Source organism: Amphiura filiformis, chromosome 20, assembly GCF_039555335.1.
Source record: "Amphiura filiformis chromosome 20, Afil_fr2py, whole genome shotgun sequence".
Taxonomy (NCBI): Eukaryota; Metazoa; Echinodermata; class Ophiuroidea; order Amphilepidida; family Amphiuridae; genus Amphiura; species Amphiura filiformis.
The window spans coordinates 45,435,938-45,461,429 of NC_092647.1; the positions used below are offsets into that span (position 1 = coordinate 45,435,938).

Consider the following 25,492-nt stretch of genomic DNA (forward strand, 5'->3'; position numbering starts at 1 on the left):
ACCAAAGATAAGAAAGAAATAAGTATTATCATAACAAAGAAATGAGTAGGCCTATATCATAACATTTGCCAAAGTTTAGAATGAGTCGATTTTATAGAGAGAATCTGACTCCTGTGTATTTACATGTTACTCCTAATAGAGGGACCAATAGTGTAGCACCAGATAAGTTAGCTCAAATCAGTTTGGCATTGCAAGTTTGAGGTACACTATTTTAATCCCCATGATTGGCAATCCAATACATGACAGATTTGTCAATGTGTTACCTATGGGCTATAATGAGTTCACACTCTTAGCAAATTAGGAGACCTACATGTATGTACATGAGAGTATAATGAACTAGTGGTAAATCTTGTGATAAGTCAAGCAGCAAATTGGGACGTAATTCATTTCTGTGACTCAGTAACTGTAATTTGTTATGATGTTGATAATTTCAAGGAGCTAGGAGAGCGCCTGTAACAGTGATCAAAGTTGTTTCCGAGCAATATGATTATATGCAATAAGAAACATTTCTTTCAATCTGGTATGAAATCTGTATTCTGCTATTGCAAGAATTGGCAAAATTTAAATCGTCAAATGATGTGGTGTGATAAAGTATGCTATCAATCCTTCTATTCATATGGGGGAAATGAAAATGAGATTCCAACATGAATTTGTGATGACTTTTTATGTAAAATCCCATCTTCATTTTTCATATTTTTTTATTGTGTAAAAAAGTAAAAAATAATTTATAATATTGTTGTAGTGGTCTGACCAGTCACAAGTTATCACCAAAGAAAACAAATGCTCATGTGGCATTGTGCTAGCGTTAGGTTTTGCTGCGTGTACATGTGTGTGCGTGCTTTCTATCAGAATCAGAACAGCGATGTCACAGGGATGAGCTGAATCATCGGCCTTTCCTTTGTTCAAGCCAAAGTTCTGAAACAAAACATTCTTCAATGTTCACTGTGTCTGGTCAGATCACAGTTTCTGGTTGTAGTCAATATTATCATTTGTGAATCGATCATATCCAATAGTGAAGAAGATTTCAAGCAACTCAAACAAGTTTTAAAATATGTAACTGTTTGCTATTGCTGCAAACCCCATCAGGTCTATATGGGTAAAATACAAGTTTCGCTCCAGTAGGAAAAATTAAAAATGGAGAAACATGCATGAGTTTATGGAATAAAATAGTCGGTATTCAGCATGTGTAATGTGCAAAGTTGTGGCATTGGGTTGAAATAATTATTTTCTGCACTTGTTGGACATGATTGGTTCACCTGTTTTAATGTAACAAGACCGTGCAATAAGTGAGTAAACTTTTGTAACACCTGTCAGATTGCCTGGGTGGTGCATAAATGGGTGCCATGTGACGAGAATTCCTGAACCCACATATCATGTTGGTCAGATCTTTGAAGTTGTTGTGTCGAAGGACATTCTTAAATACGAAATCTGTATTCAGTTTCATTGGTTTTTGGCCATATTATATGAAACAATACAACACAGCTGGAATATGTTTGAAGATGCGCTGCTTTAAAACAACAGGAACGATTTAAATTATTAGGTTATTCCATGGGCATTTATTTGTTTATCAATACTTGCATCTTATTTGGATAAAAAGGTAAAAGAACAAGAATACATGTTGTTTTCTAAGCCTCTGCCGTGCATATATCGTATCATATAACACGCAATACCATTATTTTTACACGTCAAACAACTTGAACTTTGAATGCATTGTTATTATTATTCGAATAATGGTGTCACCCGTGTTATATGACATGATAGATTCTCAACAGGTTGCAAGCAATATTCACTTGACACCTTTTCAAACATGACCCTAACCAACCAGTGATGTTATTAGTATATGTATGCATTAACTGTGGATGAAGGTTAAATTTCAATCAAATAGATTAATGCAAGTAGGTGAGAATGCTTTCTAGTGCTTCGCTATAAGTAAATCGGACCTAAAGTTTTTGTCAGAGAAGAACGGCACTTGTTTACATTTTGAAAGCGTGCAGAGCGTAAACACGGAAGTGGGGTTCTGATTGGCTGAATCAATTGTCTAACAGTCACAGCAACAGACCGATAATCTGATTGTGCGACAAATCGTTTGTCGGCGCAGATCGGTGCCCTTGAAGTGAACACAAAGCTCTGTGTATGTCGCTCATTAACAGGGCGCTCATGTCAATCGGTGAGCAAGGGACTGCCTTCTTTTCTGCAACCCAGTGTAGTGGCAAGCAATTCTGCTTCATTCGTCTGATGGCAAACCCATAACATTGTTTACTCATTATAACATTGTATAAATATAAAAGTGTAAAAGTTTTTATTCATATCTGGTAATGATAATTATCTTTGAGTGTATCTTGGTTTAATTCTTAATAATAGTTTGTCTGGGTTCGAGTTACGTTGATACCAAAGATTCATGTATTGAATTACACATCTGTTTTAGAAAGGGAGTGGGGATATGTTTGATACTGTGAAATCTTTCAATGTAACCTACAACACTAAGCAACTTAAGGGGGTACTACACCCCAGGTCAATTTTGAGCCTATTTTTGCATTTTTCTCAAAAATTATAGCGCATTGGTGACAGGTAATATATGTATATTATAGGGGCAAGGACTACAACTACTGCACTGAAAATTCAGCAACTCATGGCAAGTAGTTATATTGGTTTTCCCTCATTTTTGACTGTAACTCCACAACTGTTGTCTGTGCTGAAATAAAATTTCCAGTGCAGTAGTTGTAGTCCTTGCCCCTATAATATATATATATCTTACTTGTCACCAACGCGCTATAATTTTTTGGGAAAATGCAAAAATAGGCACAAAATTGGGCAGGGGTGTAGTACCTTAAAGACTTTAAATGTGATGATTTCTTTCGAAATGATAAAGTGTGTTTAGAACAACCGGAAGGGCAGCTGTAATGCAAGTCATTCGTCACTTGTAGGCTTTGATGACTGCATTTAGTTTTAGAAAAATAATGGAAAGTGTTATGGATGCAACCTTGTCAGCAAGCCACACTTGGTGCTGACAGGCTTGTCAGTGGATATTTTGGCTGACTCTTCATGTAATCATGCACAGAATTAGTCTATTGTCAAAACTTCATGGAGGGATTATACAGCTTTATTCTGTACGCTGTATAATCCTATATATATTGTATATGATACTAGGCTAACTCTGAGAATGCTTACAAGTTACATGACGGTAATACCAGATATTTTCTGCAATGTTCTTATGGATGTGACTTAAATTTTAAGTTGCTTGACATGGCTCTTAGCCTCATACATGTACACCAAACCAACTGACCACTTTATACCCATATTCCATTGTTTGTTTTCAAGTGTAATATTATATACACATACTACTGCAATCAATCTGATGACATAACAACCCTGGTAATAAGTTAATATGAAATAAGGAACAGTTAGTTAAAGTGGGTCTTTTTGTCTAGTTAAAATTGGGTATTCGTTTCAACAGCGTTCAGCTTTGTTTGAAACCAGCTGTCATGTGCATCAGGTTTTGATTGCATGTCATGTTATATGTTTTGGGAACAATGTTTATAAATACATCATAAGATTTTAAATATTATAGTTATGTTGATATTGGGCTATTATTGAAATCTTTACACCCCTTATGGAAGACATGACCTTAATTTCAAATAGGGCTACCTGAATGAGTGACTCCATTTGAAATTTACATCACTGTACGGGATATTTAGTTCATGTCTTCCATAGGGGGTGTATGGATTACTAGATTGTTATTTATTTTATGTAAATCAATATTCAGAACTCGCAAGTATTGTTCAGTGGAGTTATGTATGACAGATTAGTGTGTGCTTTCGTGAAGGATAGACTGTGCTGTTGTTAATATGACATCAATGATCAAGAACATTGTGAAACATTGACAATCATGTAAAATGGATTTTGTATCAGTCCGACACAAGCATACATTGTTGATGACTTGGAACAGTAGATATTGTGCCACTCAGTATATAATGTGTGTGTACAATATGTGAGCTACTCCCATGGAATTTAGCCTTGTGTTGCCAAAACACTCCTGGAAAATGTGCTGTAAAGGCACTGGTTGCATCATGCCAGCAGTTGCAGCAATTATCGAGAAGCATATTGCTGGTGATCAAACGCTGGTAGTGATTTTGCAAATGCTATTAGTGATTCAGCTGTGGTTAATGTTGCGGAGGATGGCACAGGGAATGGAATTTGTTTTTTAATTTTAATTTTTATGATCTCACGAGAGATATCATTGTTTTAATTCTGAAGTATGTTGTGAGAGCTGAGCATAACATTGCAGCTGCATTAGCTATTATTAATATTAGATTCATTCCAGGATTATTCCGGATCTGTGTATGAAACATATTTATTGACTCTGTGATGATCTTGATATGAAGATCAGTTCTTCCTTGTCTGAAATTGAACCCACCAGTGAAATAATAGTAGGAAAGGATTCGAGTAATAATAGCCAGGTAATATTGTAGATGTTTAGTAAGAAGGTAACTAAGGGTGGTATATGCCCAATGTTTACAATAATGAACTTCCCTTTGTGGTATTCCTTTTCAAAAAAATTTGCTGAAATAAAAAAAGTTTTATTTAGTCCTCTACTGAGATGAGGAATTTAAGCTTACCTTAAAAGCTACCAATATGACCCACAATGGTCTGATTTCCAATTACAAAGTTCTATGACCTGGATTCAGCCATCATAGCTCAGAGGTTGTTCTCAATTTAAAGGAGTATTTCGTGATCCTAGCATCCTCTTTTTATGACATTTTCAGTAGATATCCACGAAAAAGCTTATTTCCAAAATTTCAGTTGATTCCGATTTTGCGTTTGCGAGTTATGCATGATTATGTGTATTACACTGCTCCATAGACAATGCGTTGTAATTTCGTTCTGGTGCACCAGAACGAAATATTTTTGCTAAACGAAATAATCTGCAAGAAATATTTGGTACATAAACATTATGTAGCCAGAGGTATCCAGTGGTGTCAAAATCTCAACTTTTTTTGGGAAAAGTAGGGGGATGAGGCTGTGGATCACGAAATGCCCCTTTAAGGAGAATGAATTTTTGTACCCAACATACTTCATGGTCATTAAAAGAACTTTGGACTGGGACAAGAGATTGTATGTTTGAAATGCTTGTGTTCAGTGTTTCTGGTCAATCACAATATAACCTTAAACCTAACCTGGCTGTAATATCCTCAAAACCTTCAACAAGAAAGTTGAATACCAGTATGTATTGTTGTTATACTAGGCAAGTATACCAGAGTGTACCATTTTGGGGAGAACTAGGAGCACACCTATACTTGATCCACAAGGAAGGGAAAAATAGTTATGAACTGAAATATTAAAACTCAGTGGTAGTTAGTGGTACTAATTGCCATTTAACCAACTAAGTAAGTTTTTAAGAAGTGTAAAAAGTGCTTATTATTGAAGCAACTTTTATTTCATTGTATTTGCGATAATTATTGTCCTCTTTGGGGATAAAATACTTCAGCTGAGTTCCAAAGATTCATGTCCAGTCTGTTAATGGGTCTATATAGTTGCACCAGTGACAAATTGTGTGGAATTCAGAAAATATGATAATTGTTTATTTTAAATTTTGTTTTAAGATTTGTGTGTAAAAGTGATAAACGCAAATATTTTCTTAACAGTCTACAATCTTGTTCTATATTCTGTTTGAAAAATGTGCAGGCCATTTGGGCTTGCAAAATGTAAGTGTTGCAGGCCCAGGCCAATTTTTGTGGGCTATCAAAACCGACACTCAACATATACATTTTGTTGGGGTACACCATGTCCAATTTTGTATAATCTGTGTCCAAAGAATTTCAGTTGGGCACAAAAAACCTTGGGTGTTTCCGATGGTGGGTATGGCTTGTGGACAAAAACGTTCAAATTGTTTTGCTATGTTCATGCTGTAGAGGTAAAATTAAGTTTACTGTTAACAACACCAGTGCATTCAAATGTTTGAACCCCACCTGTAGGTGTGCAGTAATGAATTTTATTATGTGGTTGTTTCCGTTCAGCAAATAGAATTCCATGTTAATGAATGAGTACACCTGCTGATACAATGGGCTATACCAATTAAAATCCATACACCCCCTGTGGAAGATACAACCATACTCTCCTACACAGGGGGTGTAGATTTCAAATGGAGTCACCCTTTCAGGTTCTCCATTTAAGATTCACACTCTGTGTGTTGAAGATTAAGGTTGTTTTTTACAGGGGGTGTATGGATTTCAACTGGAATAGCCTATTTTGGAGCAGACGACACTAAATGGCTGACTCCATTTGAAATTCACACTCCCTGTGTGGAAGATAAAAGTCATGTCTCTAACAGGGGGTGTATGAATTTCAACTGGAATAGCCTATTTTAGAGCAGACGACACTAAATGGCTGACTCCATTTGAAATTCACACTCCCTGTGTGGAAGATAAAAGTCATGTCTCTAACAGGGGGTGTATGAATTTCAACTGGAATAGCCTATTTTGGAGCAGACGACACTAAATAGCGGACTCCATTTGAAATTCACACTCCCTGTGTGGAAGATAAAAGTCATGTCTCTAACAGGGGGTGTATGGATATCAACTGGAAAGCCCAGTATAAATATAGTGTGTGAAATGAAGACAAATTAGCTTATTTTTGTGAAACCAACTGTAAAAATATCCAGTACCCCTTCTAATACTGCGACATATTGCGGTTTTATTACAGAGGTCTATTGGCTTGTATATTCTCTTACATTATTGGATTGTTTTCATTGTTTGTATGCGTTACAGTCTAGTAAAGTCATGCTGTAACAAAATAAAACAAAATACGAACAAACTGATATCTTTTTCGTCAATCGTGTGAATATTATATGTAGTGCGAGTTCTGGATTTGTAGAAAAAAAACTGAAACTGACAATAATTGGTAATATAAATGGGGTCTACTCCATACTTGCCAACTGTCCAGTTTTACCCTTGATTGTCCCGTTTTCTGTGTCCCAGTTTTCCGTTTTTCAGGAAAATAAAAAACATTTAAAAAGGTGATCTAATTTTTCAGGTATGGAGTGTCCTTGGACCTAAAGCAAAATGCTAGGATCATTGATGGTTGACCTACAAAAGAAGAGTTCGTGTTTTAATATGCAAAGTGATAATTTGTGTTCATGTCATACTCTCGGCTTCGCTTCGCATAAGATTGTCCCTGTTTTTGATTTTCCTATGTTGGGAAATATGCTACTCCCCATTCCATAAAATTACAGCACTAATTTGTTTGGATTAAAAAATATCCTGTTTTGCCAAATGAAACATCTAATCTTAATCCTTTAGTTAGTTCTACCTGGCAATAAAAGTTAATTTTGAATAGTTTTGCAATTTCAAGGGAAATGGGCCCAAAACATGCAATTTTGCATGATATCTGACAATTACAGTCACAAGATTGAAAGACTTGGTGCAAGTCTTAAGCAGATTAAATTTGTAGTATAGGCTATGAGTTTGCTCATAAATTTAATATTTTATGCTAATTTTGATAATTGGTTGATCGGGTTATAAAAGAAAATGTGATTTCCAAACATCTGAATGCTTAACCTGAAATTAGTCTCGGTACAAATCTGTGGGCTTTATTGTCACAACATACAAGAAAACACCATAAAAACACATGTTTTTGGCCCTTATTTCCAAAAATTGGCCATATATTAAAATTTGACTTTTATTGCCAGTTAGAAATAACTAAATGATTTAGCTATGTTTTATTTGGCAAAACAGGATAATATTTTTTTAATCCCAAAATATTAATGCTGTATTTTTCTTGAATAGGGAGTAGTGTTCCTTATTCATTGGTCCTTCCTGAACAGCCCAGATGCGCCCCTAATAAGACGGGTCGGAGGGAAGTATGACAAAGAGGCCGGTCGAGTGCAGATCCGTCGGAACACGCTTTTCAATACGGAATAAATGTTAACCTCATCGTGACATCATCCAAGCAGCAAAGTTCATTTCCCATTGAAAAAGCATTATCCGACGGATCTGCAGTCGACCATTCTGCAAAGCCGTGTTTGCACTCAAATATTGAGACACAAGAGGAATAGCCCATTTAAGCTACTTTTTGTAGGAGTCTTAGGCAAGGCATTAGCCAGAGGGGTGTCTTTAGGGTGTCCAAATGGTCAAAAATACCTTATTCTACAAAATCAGGGTGTCCACTTCCTATTCACTCCATTATAAAAATCAGAATTTTAGGGTGTCCAAATTGAAAACAGGGTGTCCAAATGACACCTGGACACCTCTCTGGCTAATGCCTTGGTCTTAGGTAAGGAGCTGGTTGGAGGTATCTTGAACCGGATTTTTACATTTACCATGTAAAAGTATGATGTCCGGAGTGTGAAATGGTATGTTTCCAAAATTGTAAGTGGCACATCCTCAAGTTCACATGCAAAGTGACTCCTTAAAATACAGATTGTTTAAAGGCTAAATCAAAGATAATGTAATTCCATGACCTGAAACGATTGTAAAAGCAGTGTGTTACAGGTGATTTAAGGAGAAGAATTTGTGTTCTCTTACACTAAATCATAACATTTCTATTTCCTGCATCAATTCAAGATGGCTGCCAAAATGACAATCTCCTTACCTTATGTGTATAGAATACCATATACGTTTTGCTTCAGTTTAATGGAATTGGCTAGTGGGATCTAGAACTGATTTTTTTTGCACCTACCAAGTGAAATTATGATATCTCCGGAGTGTGAAATGGTATGTTTCCAAAAATGAGAAACTTTTAATCCGTAAGGTCACGTGCAAAGTAAGGTAACATCAATGATAATGTAATTCCATGCCCTGGTCGAGTCGATTCCAAATAGCGTTTTTAGTGTGTTATTTATTATTAGCAGTTAGTGATTTATGGAGAAGACAGTGTGTTCTTTTTCACTAAAAACAATAAACTTTTTCCCTACATAAAATCAACATGGCTGCCAAAACGTCAATCTCCGTTATTATGTATAGTACAGTGGGTACTTTTTATAATGGCTTTAGTTATGAAAGAGGTTTGAAGGACCTAGAGCCGACATTTTACACCTACCAAGTGAAAGTAGGATATAATTTTAAAAGCTTAAGGTTATTAATTATTTTAAACTGTTGTGATTTGGTAGTTCACAGCATCTTACGAATGGAAGTGAGCTTTGGCAAAAACTGATTTGCTCAATTCATAGCGAGCGTGTAGAAGAATTAAAATATCACAGATATACTTTTATAGGTGCTGCGGTTCTTGAGTTACGTTGTAAAGAGGGCTGAAACAACAACACTTTTGTAAAACGTACATAACTCATTAACAACAATAAATTAAGCAAGTTTGCAAAGTATACAATTTGTAGAATGAACTTTTGCAAAACATCAAGGTGTTATTTTTCAATAATATATTGATCTAGATAATGAAAATCGATTTTAGGTTGCTTCGACCAACAATACCTCGTCTACCCTTAATCAAACACAATGTAATTCCATGCCTTAGATTGAGTCCGAATAGCATTTGAAGTGTGTTATTGGTGATTTGAGGAGCCGAAAGTGTATTAAAAAAGATTCCCTCTTTCCTACATTATTTCAAGATGGCTGCCAAAATAGCCATCTCTATTTTCATAGTCCGGTAATTTTTTGTTACAGTGGCTTATATTTATGGAAATGGAATTGGTTGGAAAGATCTAGAATAGGCTTTTTACACCGTCCAAGTGAAAGCAGGCACTCTTTTTATGTTTAATAACCTTTTTACTATCTACTGAAGATAACAATTACTTGGGTTTATACAAAAGACAAAAGATAATTCCTTGCGTACTGAATCATCATTGTTGTTTTTTTAAATATAAGCCATGTTTTGCGTTTTTGTTTCTTAATTTTTTACCTTCACGTTCCTGATAATCTCTGATATATAAGTGCCGTTTTAAATTTTGGTAAACTGTAATTCTTAAGTTATGTTTCTTAATTTACTTCCAGTTTTCTTTGTCTATTGTTAGTTTTTGTTTTTGTATTAGTGCCTTGAGCGCTCTTAATTGAGTGGATATGTGCCTTGTCGCTATTATTATTATTATTATTATTATTATTATTATTATTATTATTAAACTTCGCCATTTTAACATTTCTTTATAGCTTTGCATTCGGCCAATTGGCTATTTTTATTTAAGCGCACGGTCAATTAGTATAACCGCGAAGCGTACTGAATCATCGTCTAGAACGCTGTTTTTTGGAACATTATTATTGTTCTTGTTTTTTGCTTTGCTTGCTATCTTCTGAAGATAGCACTTAGGGCCTAGAAAGAAAATAATTAACACCTCCAGCGTAATCTGTTAAAAACATCTTTTCGTTTATATATTTTTTTCTTTAATAATAATTCCAATGCATTGGGAGCATTATAATAATTACAAACAAGGAACAAAATTACTTTGCGGTTTTTCTTTATGTTTAATCAAAATTGACCTTTCTTTTTAGACCATTCCCGACGTACCAAATCTGTATTCGCTTTAACCAACACATTAACAACTAAAAATCACATTTTAATCAAGTATTTTATTTTGTAGCCCACATTTAAGAGTATTCATGGGTAATTTCAACGATGGAGGTAGAACTTTTTGAATGACCCTCGTATTGCAGGAACAAAGTAGACAACACAAAGACATTCATTTTTATATAAAAGTTTATTATTGAAAAGACATCGAAATTCTTCTTTTATATATAATTTCACTGAGTTTGTTACATGATTGTAAATAAATATAGTATTTATGTAAATTGTACAGAATATCACGAAATATTTTTATGTTAATAACAAGTGTATACAACCATAACAACATTACTATAGTCGCAGTTGGTGATGATGATGATGCACTCTCAGAAAAAAATGTAGTCTATGGAAAAATAGATGCCATTTTGAGGGTGAAGCTTAGGTTTTAGAGTTAGGGTTCGGTTTAAGAGTTAGGGGTTGGGTTATTGTTAGGGTTTAGGCTTAGGCTTAGGGTTATGTTTGGGGTTATAGCCTGTCCTGTATGTAGAACCCTAAAGAGAAAAGGGTTCTTAAACTTGAAAAAAAACCCAAACAGACTCTTTCTGGCCATTGCAGAACGAACCATTTTCAGGTCCAAAATGATTATTTCTGGCCTTTCCACAATCTTTTAGGTTGTTAATAGAATTATTTTAGGTTTTATAATACAGGTCATCTCAAAAGTTGTAGTTTTTCTGAGAGTGCGATATGGGACCCAGCAAACACAAAAATGTTTTTAAAACGTTTTAAACATAAAGTTAAAAAGTGAGCTGTTGTAAACTGCTTATCCACAAAAATAGCCTGTTAAGTAAACATGTTAAACATGTTATATTTTGGGTTTTGGTTTAGATAAAACCTTTTAATAACATTAAATGCCGGGTTATATAAAGGTCATGGAAACATTTTAAAACGTTTTGTATGAAAACACATTACAACAATATTTTTAAAATGTTTTCAAAATGTTATTGTCAAATATTCTTTGTGAATATATTTTGCCAAATATTTTGTCAACACTTTTAAGTGTTGACAAAATATTTAAAAATAACATTATGTATAGAATATTTGCAGTAGGTTATCAACAAATGTTTTTGAATTATGAAAACGTTTTATATCCTTTATATAACCCGACATTTAAACGTTTTCTGGCAACCTTTTCTAACTTTTCCGAAGGATGTCAAAAACATTTTCTGTTTACTGGGGAATATATAATCATCATCTTTATCATCACCATCATCATCATCATCATCATCATCATTTACATCATCAATAAAGGCAACAACAGCGTTACTGGAGGTTCAGCAATTGGCACTAAAATCATTTCGAGTTGTTCTCATTCGATATCCTATATGTAGACCTTTTAATATTATCAAAATTTCAACTTTTTCCTAATATTGAGAACATAATTTTAACAAATGTATGTGAAGTGGTGTGAGGGGATGAAAGAACTCTACTCTACAAGAAAATACTGAATATAATCAAAGCAATAAACATTATGATAAGAAAGCACTAAAAATTACTGCACATTGATATAGAACCGGAAAAACAATATGTATGTTTCATTGCAGGCCTATTCAGGATCGTATAGGATCCAAAGAATCGTAAAACTCATTAAAATTAAGATGTTGGCACAATTATTAGTGTTATTGATGTGCTAAAATAGCTTGCAAATGGTTAAGCCGAAAGCCCTGTATTAAAGGCAAAATAAAACATTTAACATGAAACTATAAGTTCTTTATTAAAGTAGAGAAATTAGCTACATGTATTTGAATGGGGCTTCAACTTTTTAAATATTGCTGTTTTCTTTGTGCTGATTTTTTCATTTCAAAAATTCCATGTGACAATTTTAATGACTTATCCTTCACTTTTAAAATTTTTTTTTATACTATCACTAGGATCACTGAATGGGCCTTTAACATTTTCATAGAACTTTATTTTTTTCTAACCATAAGAATTATGTAGTATTGTTGTTTTTTTGAAATAAATAAATTTAAAAATAAATTTTGGATTTATAAAGCGCCTTTCTCCAGATCTTACAGGACTCAAAGCGCTGTAATTTCGCTGCAATGGTGAATCATCACAATCAGATCGCATCAACTAGGTTGCTGCCGAATGGCGCACACCTATCCGCATTTAGATTGTAACATCCACCAATTATCTGTGCAGCTCCCCAAATTCCATTGGGTGAAGGAAGTTTTTTGATAACCAAACAACTAATCACAGATTTTTGCGATACAGGAGGAAACCGGAGATCCCGGAGAAAACCTGCGAGAGCGAGCATGGAATCGGGATAAACCAAGTGCACATGAGTCCTTGGGCCGCGCCGGGGCTTGAACCCTGGACCTCAGTGGTGCAAAGCGGGGGAATTACCGCTGCGCTAACTCGCCCTCATCTTTTATATGTTACCCGCTTACTAATCATGCTAATAGTACTACTAGTACTGTTCCAACAAACACTTTCGTCTTGAAGTATTTTTCGAATGATACCACAAATTATAGGCCTATACATGTTTATAATATCAAATAAGACTCCTCATGGTATCAAACGGACGGGAACCTTTGCCATTAAATTCCATAATCAGACTACAGAAATTCCCAGTTCGTAATTAATATTGCATGGCCCATTACAAAAAGTAACTTAAGGTGGTACTACACCCCCTGATCAGTTTTGTGACTAATTTGGCATTTTTCTCAAAAAATAACTACACACTGGCAAAAGTTATGTATATTATAGGGGCAAGGAATCCAATTACTTCACTGAAATTTCAGTGAGTCAAGACAAATGGTCCATTATAGAAATGAGGTACATTCTGGCGGTACCTCTTTTCTGATCATAAATAACGTACCGCTTGTCTTGAGTCACTGAAATTCCAGTGTAGTAACTGGATTCCTTGTTACCAGTGTGTTATTATTTTTTTAGAAAAATGCAAAAATAGTCCCAAAGTTATCAAGGGGTGTAGTACCACCTTAAAAAGTACAATTTACTTCTTTTCTAGAACATGCCAGTTTAAACTGAACACGAATCCTAATAATGATGTGCACATTATAGATACCTCATTTGTGGCAACAGTTCCCATATTTTTTTCCAAAGCAATTCCTTGAATTGAAAAAGAGATCCATATTTCAAAGGTTGCTTTTCTTATTTCAGTGTAAATTTCGATGAACATAATTTGCAACATTAAAAAACACATAACTTAGTATTTTTTAGATGTTTGAAAAGCATATTTCACAATAACCAGTGTGCTTCGACTATATTTAATACGTATTTATAAATACGCACGTGACAACCTCCGCGCTGCCATAACAGCTTATAGACAGGAAGATGCAAAGGCGGTAAACAACACCAGACTGTGCAGCAATATTGTTTATTTTGTTCAACTTTGTGATATTATTGTAAACGTTTCCGTCGATAAATAGTTTGTCCGTCGGCAAATACTTTCGAAATGTTGTTTTTATTAATATATTACAAATTTGGAATCCCCCCATGTGTAATTGATACTTAAATTTGATGATATTTAGGCCTATCTGAAGAGTTCCTATCCTTTTCAATGGCACGATGATTCGGTCAAGCTTGCTGGTCTTGGTAATGGTATGTATGTCGTGCCCATGGGTCACATGCGTATTATAAATACGTATTTATAAATATAGTCGAAGGTAGCTGATAAGCTCTGATAAAAAAATTATTATTTTGATACGGAGTGTTTTGTTCTATTCTTTTAATAACCTGACAATTAATGAATATTAAAACATTTTTAAACTTTAAAAAAAAAGTTTTACAACCGTTTAAAACATTTCACCAATCGTCAGATGTGACGGCGGCATCTAAGGCAAGGAAAGGCTAAAATATATACTTGGATAATTAGGCTATATATTGTGCTTAGTCATACTTCAGCATGTTCAACTAAACAATTTGCAGAGGGCTGTGGTGAATTTGATAACTGTGTTATCATCGAGTTTAAAATCTGACTTGAGTGTCTCAGTGAATTTGTCCTTTGTTTTATTACAATGTTCATGCATATGAAACAGTTGGTTGCCTTGACACATTTCCGGGGGGAGAGACACCTTTTCTACTCCATTTTCCTTCAACCAGGATTGCAGGCGTTGGGACGACCAGTATCTGGGGTTCCTTACGGCGGCTTCGTGGAATGTGTCGCTGGAAGATTTGGTACTGCTTGCGTCTGTGTTGTTTAAAGTAAATCAAATTATTTAGATTGGGTAAATTAAACAAAATCAATAAAAACAATTGTCACTTTAATTCTGAGCTGTGTCATTATCAAAGCAGCAAACACAATATGATTGAATTACATTTGCCACGAGGTATTTGAAAATCCTATTTCCAGACCTTCTTGATCTCAATGGGTTACACATTTTGGTGTACATGGACCACATATAACCACATAACCGTATTTTGAAGATCCAATGGCATTTGCACGGTTGTTTGATGTGACCATTTATTAATTTTTCTAACAAAACATTATTATAATGTTCAATTCTAGGCCTGAATAATACCAAAACCTGTCACACTAATCATCTATATAATACACATATATTTTGTAGCAACTTTTAACATAGATTTTCGTTTTTATATCAAATTATTCATCTTTTTCTGCTTTTTATGGTAATTTTTAATACTATAAACTGTACAATTGTGTGCAAAATAAGGGCGCTATTTACATATATTTTTAATTTAAATAAGCCAAATAATATGAGTTACATTTCATAATGAAAAGTTTTTTGAAAATTCTCTTGTCATTTGTTAGTCTATTTGCTAATGTTCTAATACCATTTTGCAAGTGTCTAGCCCTTGTAAAGATGCAAACAAGATTTTACATAAATAGCGCCATCATTGTAAACTTTTCTTTAAAATGAGGCTCAGTTTTACATGGCATCAAACAACCGTGTTTCCAGACCTTTTTGATCTCAAAGGGTTACACATTTCGGTCTACGGTGGACCATATATAACCACAGATTTTGCCAGAGGGTGATTTAAGCACTTCCCACCACGCCACTGTGTTGACTTGCGGTTAGCACAGCTGTGTGAGTGAACATGACACCACTGCTCGCACTTGCATTGACGGGCATGGTTAAATTTGAATTTGGACTGATATATTTACAATAAAAACGCATTCAAAATGCTAGTCGATTTCACATTTTATGTTACCTACAGAAGGTGTGAATTATCACTTTTGTTCTGAAATCGACCAAGTAATAATGACACACACACAATTCTTAAACAACATCTTTTGCACAGAATTCAATGGGATTTGAAAAGTAAAGTGGCAGTTGAAACTCTAGTGATAACACGTTTGCAGTGCATGATGGGGCTTCCGTAAATCATCCTCTGAGAATTTGCTAAGCAGCTTTGAGTTTTTGTGTGTGTCTGATGGTCTCGAGGTGGAGTTCTTCGATGGCCATCTGTCTCTGTCTTGCCAACATGTTTTTCTGTACTATCACCTGTCTTGTCCTGTCATTGTCACACCCTTTTGGTGTATTTTCTATTGCGCTGTCTTATTGTACTTTTAATGCCGTTATCATGATCATGATGGTTATCATCAAAAATTGTCATAGTTCTTTCGAACTTGTTGTGGTCATCCATCCCGTGCCATGCTTCCATTTTATTTATTTATTGATCTCTTTAAAGCCATAATAATGTGATTTGCTCCACAGCGACGCCCTCAATTTTTCTTGAATTTCTACTTTTTGCATGATGGTATTGGCCAACAACAATGGTGTACAATAATACGATTCTTCGTTTTACCTCATCATTTTTTTGGCTCGAAATTAAAAGGGGACAATGTGATCAGTGAAACCTAACATTTAAATAGGAATCTTTTCGTTATGCAAATCGTAGATTATTGCTTTAATATTGTACTTTGATTTCGTTATCAAAACGATAAACTAAAACAATGTACTTAAATGTATGTTTGTTTTGATTACGCTTACCTAATGTTGTTCGAAACTTTTTCATCGCAGACTTTAATCGGTATCCTAAGTAGAAGATAAAATAACACAACGTTTGGGTTAGTCTCGAACTCGGTATATTAAATTCTGTTACAAATGCCATATATTAGCGATACGACAGTAGTTCTATTTCACCATGTTCACCATTTAACGGATTTATGTTTGATTTTAGTAAATGTACCCATCTCGAAAGAGCATCAGACCTATAAATCAGTGGTCCCGGGTTCATGTCAAGAACAGTGAGTTTTTGCACTGTTTCTGTTTTGTGATGGAGAAGTAAGATCAAATCTTTCATCTTTCAAAAAGTACATAGCTGAAATAATCAAATCTTCAATGGTATAATAAAGCCTGAAGACAACCCAAATCGTTTGGTTACTTCACTTACCTAAAGCTCGGACAGAACCAGTCTTTCCACGGTCACCAAGATCGTCTATCAATCCCTGCAAATTTCTGTCCATGTCTTCATTGGTACAAAATCTATGGCACTTCGGTTCGGTTCCCAGTAGCTTACCTAACCAGCCATCTGGTTGGTAGTCAGCATCCATTAGTAATGGAATGATGGGTTTTCCTTGCTCCTTGGCGTATGAAGCCTCTGTATATTTAATAAGATCAAGGAAATTAGGGAAATACTTTGTCATGTCATTGACCGTTATAATTCTCCCGCTTTCACTTCCTTCGTTCTCTCTTCCTTTCATCCTTCTGAGTCACTACTATCATGCACCTTTCTTTCTCCTTCTTATATCTTCGTTCCCCCTTTTTAAAAGTAGCCTATCTTTTCAGCTATTTAAAGTTTTTTGTCAAGACCAAAGAAACTGCTGAGTGCTGACAGTTTCACCAGAAACCTTTTGGCTTTCTCAAAGCGATTGATGTTGTTATTGGTTATTGGTCCATCTGCTTGGAGCATCAGAAATGTGCTCGTTCATCCAAAGGTCAAATAAGAAAAAGAATAAAACGGTGAACTGCGTGTATGAAATAGGTACCTTGCAAAAATTGCCCCCAATCAAACATTTGTGAGACAAACGACAGTTCGGCGTCCGCATAAATGAACACAAAAAGGCAGAGGAGAAAGCTAACCAACTTTTAAAAAACACACGATCTAAAAGAAAGGAATCGGTCGCCGAAATAAACAAATCAACCATCATTGAACACGTGTCAAGGGCTAAGCATTTAACAAACTGGAATAGCTCATCAATCCTTGATGATAGGGCAGAAATTCGCAGGGCAAGATGGGTCAAGGAATCAGTATGGAGACGATGGGCATTTTTTATAAGTCATCCTTCGATCCTCTGCTCAAGACCAACGTTGCGAAGAGACAGGGATTGGTGGATCAATAACAACGTCAATCGCTTTGAGAAAGCCACAAGGATTCTGACGAAACTGTCAGCAGAAAAATGTAAGTTTTTCCTTTGGTCTTGACAAAGAACTTTAAATAGGCCTAGATAAGTGTCTTACACTGTTAGAACCTCGGTTAGAACACGGGTTAAATTTTTTTACCCAACACGGATTACCAGGTGAACCACACTATTGCTGGTTAAAATTTTAACCAACAAGTTTAAACTTTTTAACGCACGTTATCAAGCTTAAACAAAAGCTTAAACTTGTTGGTTAAATATTGTAACCAACAATTCTGTAGTTCACCTTATAATACATGTTGGTTAAAACTTTAACCCGCCTTCTAAGTAACATAAAAGGTAATAACTTCACACACCTGATCTACAGCTCGGGCTTTCCTTGTATTTTTCAGTCACACACACAATCATACTAAGTGACTGCTTAATGACGCCGACCTTTTCTTCAAGAATTCGCTGCCCTGTAAAAAAAATAAAATAAATAAAAACAAAACAACAAATAGAATTACGCGGTTCGTAATTAAGGTGGTCCCCGCACAAAGGTCTGTAAATATCAAAGGTTTGTAAATAGGCCTACTATAAATATGCAAATAACAATTAAGACACAAAACTATACAGCATATTAGCACATCATCACATATACATGTACTATCACCATACCAAGTTTGAAGCTGCAGAATGGATTGATGAAAATGTAGCCAAAATATGCAAATAAGCTCATTAATATTCATAAATATGCAATAACACGACACAAACCTACAGCACATCAGGCCACCATATACATGTACTATCATTTTCCTTCGCAATATAATATCTATCCATCGCATTATAAAACAAATGGGTAAGAACCTCTTGTGGAACCTTCGTAACTATGCGTAGCTAAAAGTAAACTTACTCAGTGGGAACTCGTTCATCCACACATTGTAGCCCCTGTCCTCAAGTTTGTCTTTAATGTACAAAGCTTTTGATTCCGACTCATGTTGGTAACTCATCACAATACATCCACTCTTTTGTTTTCTGTCTTCAGTCGCAGGCATGGAGAGATAAAAAGGAGGTTTCTCCATGGCAGGATCGTCTGGTATGGATGGAAAGTTTATGTCGTGATTTCCGATCTCCCAAAGAACATAGGTGGCGATTTCTCTCATGAAGTAGGCTTTAGAAAGAGTGAGTATCTGAAAAACTGTCAAGATTCAAGAAAAACAATCGTACAAACAATGAACAATGTGCTATAGAATAATGATATTGATGACTGCTTGTGGAACATTCATAGCTATAAACTTGACATGTCTGCGGCGTTCGACACCGTTGACCATCCCATTCTTTTAGAAAGACTGGAGAAATGTTTTGGTTTGCATGGTGCTGTAGTATCTTGGTTTAAGACCTATCTTGAAATCGAACTACCAGAGTTTCCATTAAGAATGATTTTTCTGATGAACATGTTTTGTCATATCCTTACCACAGGGCTCTATCATCGGTCCACAAGGATTCATATTGTATACATATCCTGTTGGAAACATCATTCGTGGACATGACCTGAGTTTTCATTCTTATACTGATGATATACAACTATATTCTGAATTCGACCCCAAGATTCCTGGTGACTGTGATCGTGTGCTTAATAATCTTGCCTCATGTATCTCTGAAATCAGTGCATGGATGTCTCAGAATAGGTTGCAACTTAATCAGGATAAGACTGAATTATTTGTCATTGCGTCTTCTAGAGCTCTGTCTACTTTACCACGCATTCAATTAGACATTGGTGAATTAAGCAATACTTACTTTCCACGATGTCTTGTATGACAGCTTCTCTCTTAATACTTTCCATGAATACGAGATGCCACAACAAGGTAAAGGCTTCCAACGACTCTTCGTCACTAAACTCATTCTGCAACATACAAATCAACACTGGTATGCCTCCACATTTCTGTATTGCCGTCTTATTCTCATCATTGATTGCGAGCCGTGAAAGTGCATTGGCAAGTTCTTGCGCCGAATACCTACTCTCGCCGTCAAGCTCTCCAACGACGTTGATCGAATGATGACGCGATATCACAGCTCTACGGAGGAGTTCCACAAGGAGCAATACGCAGTCCAACTTCGGTGCTACTCTTTCGGAGGCTTTCTCATCCGCGATCTGTGCTAGTATTAACACGGATCCTATTCTGATGTTCAAATGTCTGGAGCATGTTTTTGATTCAAAATACTCTACCGCATTTGCTTGTCGATACACGTGCCTATTGTTACTGTTGTGCCTAGTACAGTTATGTAAGATCCCCATTGATGATTGTAGGATCTTCAACTGTCCATTATGTGCATTGTTGATCGATGTATCCTGTTGGTAAACACTGTTATCTAAAACCTTGATGATTTTCATCATCAATTCTACTCCACCAAGCCTTCCAAAATCGTCACCAATGCGCGGACTCTTGTCGGAATAGTTCAGGAATCCAGAACAGAGGGCAAAGAAGTTAAAAACTGCTTGGGATTCTTCATTGAAGTTACCGGGTACAATGTGAACTTCAAGGGCGTGTGTCATTTTGATGAAAAGCTCAACATATCCATGAGTTGATAAAAACTCCCCCATTTTAGCTCTGAATATACGCGATTGCTCAGTGAATGGAGTTGGCGAAGCAGCAGCGCAGACATCTGGAAGGAGTAATATGGTTGCTAGTGAACGCCCAACTTCTTCTAAAGTGTAGTCTTGGCAAGTTGTTAAATACTGCAATATATTGTTGACTAGTTCTTGTACACGTTCAAATGTTAGATTACTGTCCGATTCCTGTTGAAGTGTTTCTAGAGTGTTGATCATACGTTGGTCAAAAGGCGAAGTGTCAGACATCTGGCAAAGAATTAAAAAGATAGAAAGAAAATTTTAACTATCAAAGACTAGCACTGCGGACTACAATGGTCTCATCCCAATGCCATAGTTCAATAACCTCAATTAAGCAATCAGAGTGCAAACTTTGACCTCAAATTGCAGAGTATGAGTTTTTGTACCCAAATTTTCAAAGGTCATTCAATAAATGGACAAACGTATTGGGGTTAAAGAAATGTGCCCTGATAGATGAGCATGTTGTGGATCCTTAGTGTAATTTGTTTCTTTGAGCGGTCACTCCATGCGGAGACACGCATGGGTCCTGATGGGACCCTGGGGGCACATCAAAAAATTTGGTGGGTATGCTCCCCGGAATTTTGAGGTGGTGGGTCTTTGGGAGCTGACGGCGTACCGGTAAAAGGGTCTTTCGGAGCTGCAAACCGGGCTGTGAACAAGTAAAATGGGGTCTTTTGGAGCTGCGAAAAGTCAAAATCAAGGGTCTTTCTTGGCTTTTTGGTTGAAAATCGCCTGAAAAAACAAAAATTATGAGGAATGAGCAATTTTTGGGTCTTTTAGAGCTGAAATTATGGTCAAATATAGGGGGTCTTTCGGAGCTGCGAAACCCAAAAAGGGGGTCTTTCCGGGGGAGCATATCCGTATGGTCATTTGTGTTGAGTGCCCCCCCCCGGGGATGGGACCAGGATCAAGCAAAATGCTCAAGCAATATAATCAAACGCAGTAAACCTTTGACGAGCGCGTATTTACTGCGTTGGACGCACTTGTCTCTGATTGGCTGCTGAGGCAATCTGCTGTTGCCGAGTGGAAATTTATGATGAACTGTGCGCCGAACGCGTTATTTAGCTCCGAATTTGCAACATCACGGTAATCGCGCTCGTCAAAGGTTTGCTGCATTTGATTATAGTTGTAAGTTATTAGATTCGATTTGGTTATAGTTGTAAGTGGTGTATATCTGAAGTCTAATACGGTATACCAGATGATAAACTTAATACGAGACCAAAACTGCGATTTCACATCATCGTGAAGATGACGTTAGTTTTGGTTCCTTTGCACGGGATTTCAGGAATTTCCAAAATGATCAATTTTATGTCAATTATAGTAAAATTCGGTTTCCCAAACCTTTATACTCTCTCACAGCAATCACAGGTTGTAACAAGAAATAAGAAATGAACATACTCGTATATTCAATAATGGATTAACGAGACATTGAAATTAAACCGGTAGTAACAATATTATTGTTGCTGTTATTAGTCTGTTATTTTTGATGTTATTGTTTTTGTTGATGTTGTTGTTGCTGTTCTTGTTTTCAAAATTCCCTAATTAATTAATAAGCATAAAGTGAAAAGTAGGACAAGGATTCGAATAAAGTAGTATAGAGGTTTTAAAATCAGATCGGTCCTCGAACCACGCTAGACCCTGGGGCTTGCTTATTAGTGTCGTATATTGGGGAGCGCTCATTAGGAGGTACGAGTTTGCGAAGTGCGGTTCAAAAGCACAAACTTCAACGTCAAGGGGATTATCTATTCGCCTGCAGAAGTCGAACACCTATGTTTCAGATGGACATTTTATTTTTGAAAAGACCATATACGTACAATACATAAAAAAATATTTCGTATAGCCCCTCACGAAAACTAGTGCATTGCATACGTACTTGCTCAATTAGCATTTTGTGCAAATTTTATTACCGGTACATAATTTGTTGCTGTTTTTTTTTATGGACCTTTTCATTTTACATGTAAAGCCTATGGAGATCAACATTAGAGAAGGCTGAAAAGGGCGCTATAGCCTCATTTTAGGCCGTTTTAAGCACTTAAATGATCATAAAAAAAGAACGGCAACAAATTGTGTAATAAAATTTGCACAAAATGCTACTTGAGCAAGTACAAATATAATTAAATACTTCTGGAGAGGGGGCTATAGCTAAAACAAAAAATGTCCTATACCTAAGTGGTTATGAAACAAAGGTGCGAAGTGAACGCCTTAATCATATAGAAGTAACTTATTAACGTCAATTTAAGAACAATAGTTTCTATATGTCCTCATGCAGTACAAAATTACAAGTTATGTATTAACTAGTTAAATACCAATTATTGGAAATCTCTTTTGGTTTGGGTAAAAACACACCACATATTGTTGAAGATTGGTGATTGAATTAGGTAAAAGAAAATAAATTTGTTCCAAACGTCAAACTATGTGTGTGTTATCATGACGTTAAAAAAATCAGATTGCGAAATGGCGTTCTGTGAAGACTTCAACGCGAAGGGAATCAAGTTCACGTAACAAAATATTCTTGTTACATTGTCATTTTAGGCACATAAGAAATTTATAAGCTTCAGGGGCTTCAGGGTTCGGTCTTTGCCGGCAAAGTGGCAAAAAATGGCAACATTTTGCCTGGTTTAAACTGGCAAAAATGGCGAACACTGGCAAAAACTCACACAGTTAGTCAAATATTAAAAAGTAACACATAAAAGCTCATAAACTGTAACACACAACTTTCAATGAATCATTCATTCAACATATTTTTTGTCTCATCAAGTCCTTAAAATGAAAAAGTTTTGAATTTAATATGCCGCATTTCAGTTCAATGCACTATACAGCCTGTCTCAAAAAAAATTGTGCAAGTGAAAAGCGCCCTCTCTGGCAATTAGAAAATACTGTTGTGAGATAATGCTTACATCAACGTCAAGGGTGTAATATTAGCTCTCAAATGCCGTTTGTTCTGTTCAATTTGCTTGTTTTAATCTCGAGATATGTTTAGTTAAAGACGAAAGGGTAAAATCACAATTGTGCCACTTTTACTAGGGAAGAGGGCTTTACATGTAACAGTGATAGCATCAAGTTTATCAAGAGTTCCTTCGTGAAATCAAAAGAATGCACAATACAAAAATTTGTTGACTGTTTTTACTGTTTTATCATGATGCAGGAATGATGACTCTCTTTTTCCACTTAAAAGAGATTAAAAGATAAATAAATATTTCACATACTGCTGTAAAAATGGATTTCACATTCTGCTGTTCTGCATATGTGCATGTCAATGGTTTTATCATGGTAAATACTGTTCTCTTAGTCACTTAAGACATCATGTTAAAAGACAAACAAATATTGCGCACTTATACATGTTATAGGTTAATGAACGCGTATTACTTGTTGGGAGAGATATTAGACAAAATAATGCACGCGTGCTGATATTGATGCGTCTAATGCATGCGCCCGAAAGGGGAGTGCATTAGACGCATCAACATTAGCTATCATTGATTTACATGTACAGCTCTCTTCCCTAGTAAAAGTGGCACAATTGTGATTTTACCCTCTCGTCGTTAAATAAACATATCTCGAAATTGGAACAAGCAAATTGAACAGAACAAACGGCATTTAAGAGCTAAGACTGCGCCCGTGACGCTGATGTAAGCAGTATGTCACAACGGTATTTTCTAATTGCAAAAGAGGGCGCTTTTTACTAGCACAATTTTTTTTGAGACAGGCTGTAGAGCAATGAAAACCCATGCCTTTAAATTTCTCAATATTTTACTTATAATTACAAAATCTGGCCTTGTTACACTCTGTGAAGTATTTTGTAACTTGATAATTTGTTTTGAGATGAAAATAGTGAACTATTTATCACTTTTTTAGTTTTTCCATTTTTGCCGGCAAAAACTGGCATAGGCCTAAACTGTTTTTGCCAAGCGGTTAAATCCGCGGGTTTTCCCACCTGCGGCAAAAACCTGCGAACCCTAATTAGCTTTATATAATCAATGAAAACAAAAATAGCCAAACGTGGTGATGGTGTAAAGGTTATTGTGTAACTAAAAGACAAATATGACCTTTTGCACTGAGCATTTGTCACATTCGCTAGTTGTTTAGTTGTTACCATGTATAAGCGGATACTGCTTATAAATAGAACAATATATATACCATTCTTGTCTCATTTGAACCAAGAGAATGATTGCGATATATAAGCTTATTGCAATATGGCGCGAACTGCAGGTTGAAACATAGTGCTTACATAAGCTTGTGTCACAATCACAGTAGGATTGTGATGTCCACGGTGATGGTTGAGTGTGCATGTATGGTGAGATTGGGGGGGGTTGTAATGTAGGTGTGGGGGTGTGTTGTGTGCAAGAGCTTGTTTGGCTATAAATGTAAATGTTTATTGAAATTCTCCACAATGGCGTGGCGTAACGTGGAAAAACTACCTTGGAATATACAGCTATATACTAAACTGTTTCGTCATAATGTCGTTGTTCCTATATTGCAGTAATGTGGCAGCACATGACCATACCCATTACACTATCACAACAAGAGAATGTTGCAATATGTTAGACCACGATAACCTTTGGTATACTGACAGATTATAATAAGAATATATAAAATGAAAATAATAAATATACCAGATTAAAATGCCGTATAGGCTAAACTGCCCGAATAAACTGGAAAAGCATTACTTCCGTGTTCATACCATCGTCTGCTCCAAAAACATATAATTTAATAGTGTTACGTCATCATATTCATTACATTAAAAATATATATAACTCACCTTTATATATAATATTTGACATCAATTTATCCTCGAAAATATATTACTTGTTAGCCTCTTGTTAGAAAGCGTAGTATATCTGTATTCTACCAGCCGCGCAATGCTTTAATACATGCAAGCACAACGTCGCGTTATTATTCAGCGAATTTAGAGTTCAAGGTTCAGGTTCAATATTACCAATAATACTGTATATTTCGTCATGTGAAGCTATCGAACACAGCTGCCATTAAACATTTTTATCAAACCCCAAGATAAGAGGCGCTCAGATGCATGGCACATATTTCATGGATGCAAGCGATTATTTGAGAAAAGTAGGACGCTCCTAACAAATCATGCGAACATT

General features: G+C 35.8%; 1 protein-coding gene across 1 annotated transcript; it reads right to left on the reverse strand.

The window, feature by feature from the left end:
- Positions 1 to 13,589: 13,589 nt before the first annotated feature.
- Positions 13,590 to 25,255, reverse strand: LOC140141823 (uncharacterized). Its single transcript, XM_072163688.1, has 7 exons — positions 25,150 to 25,255; positions 19,562 to 20,621; positions 18,678 to 18,962; positions 18,142 to 18,243; positions 16,819 to 17,025; positions 16,416 to 16,460; positions 13,590 to 14,650 (listed from the first exon to the last, which is right to left on the reverse strand). The coding sequence occupies exons 2-7, from the start codon at positions 20,619 to 20,621 to the stop codon at positions 14,370 to 14,372; spliced, it is 1,980 nt and encodes a 659-aa protein (XP_072019789.1). The 5' UTR covers positions 25,150 to 25,255; the 3' UTR covers positions 13,590 to 14,369.
- Positions 25,256 to 25,492: the final 237 nt, after the last annotated feature.

Excerpts from the sequence above, each read along its gene's own strand:
- LOC140141823 (XM_072163688.1), bottom strand. The coding sequence starts at position 20,621 with ATGTCTGACACTTCGCCTTTTGACCAACGTATGATCAACACTCTAGAA. Across the intron at positions 18,244-18,677 it reads GATGAACGAGTTCCCACTGA|GGCAGCGAATTCTTGAAGAA; the intron begins GTAAGTTTACTT and ends TTTTTTTTACAG. Across the intron at positions 17,026-18,141 it reads AAGCCCGAGCTGTAGATCAG|AGGCTTCATACGCCAAGGAG; the intron begins GTGTGTGAAGTT and ends TTAAATATACAG.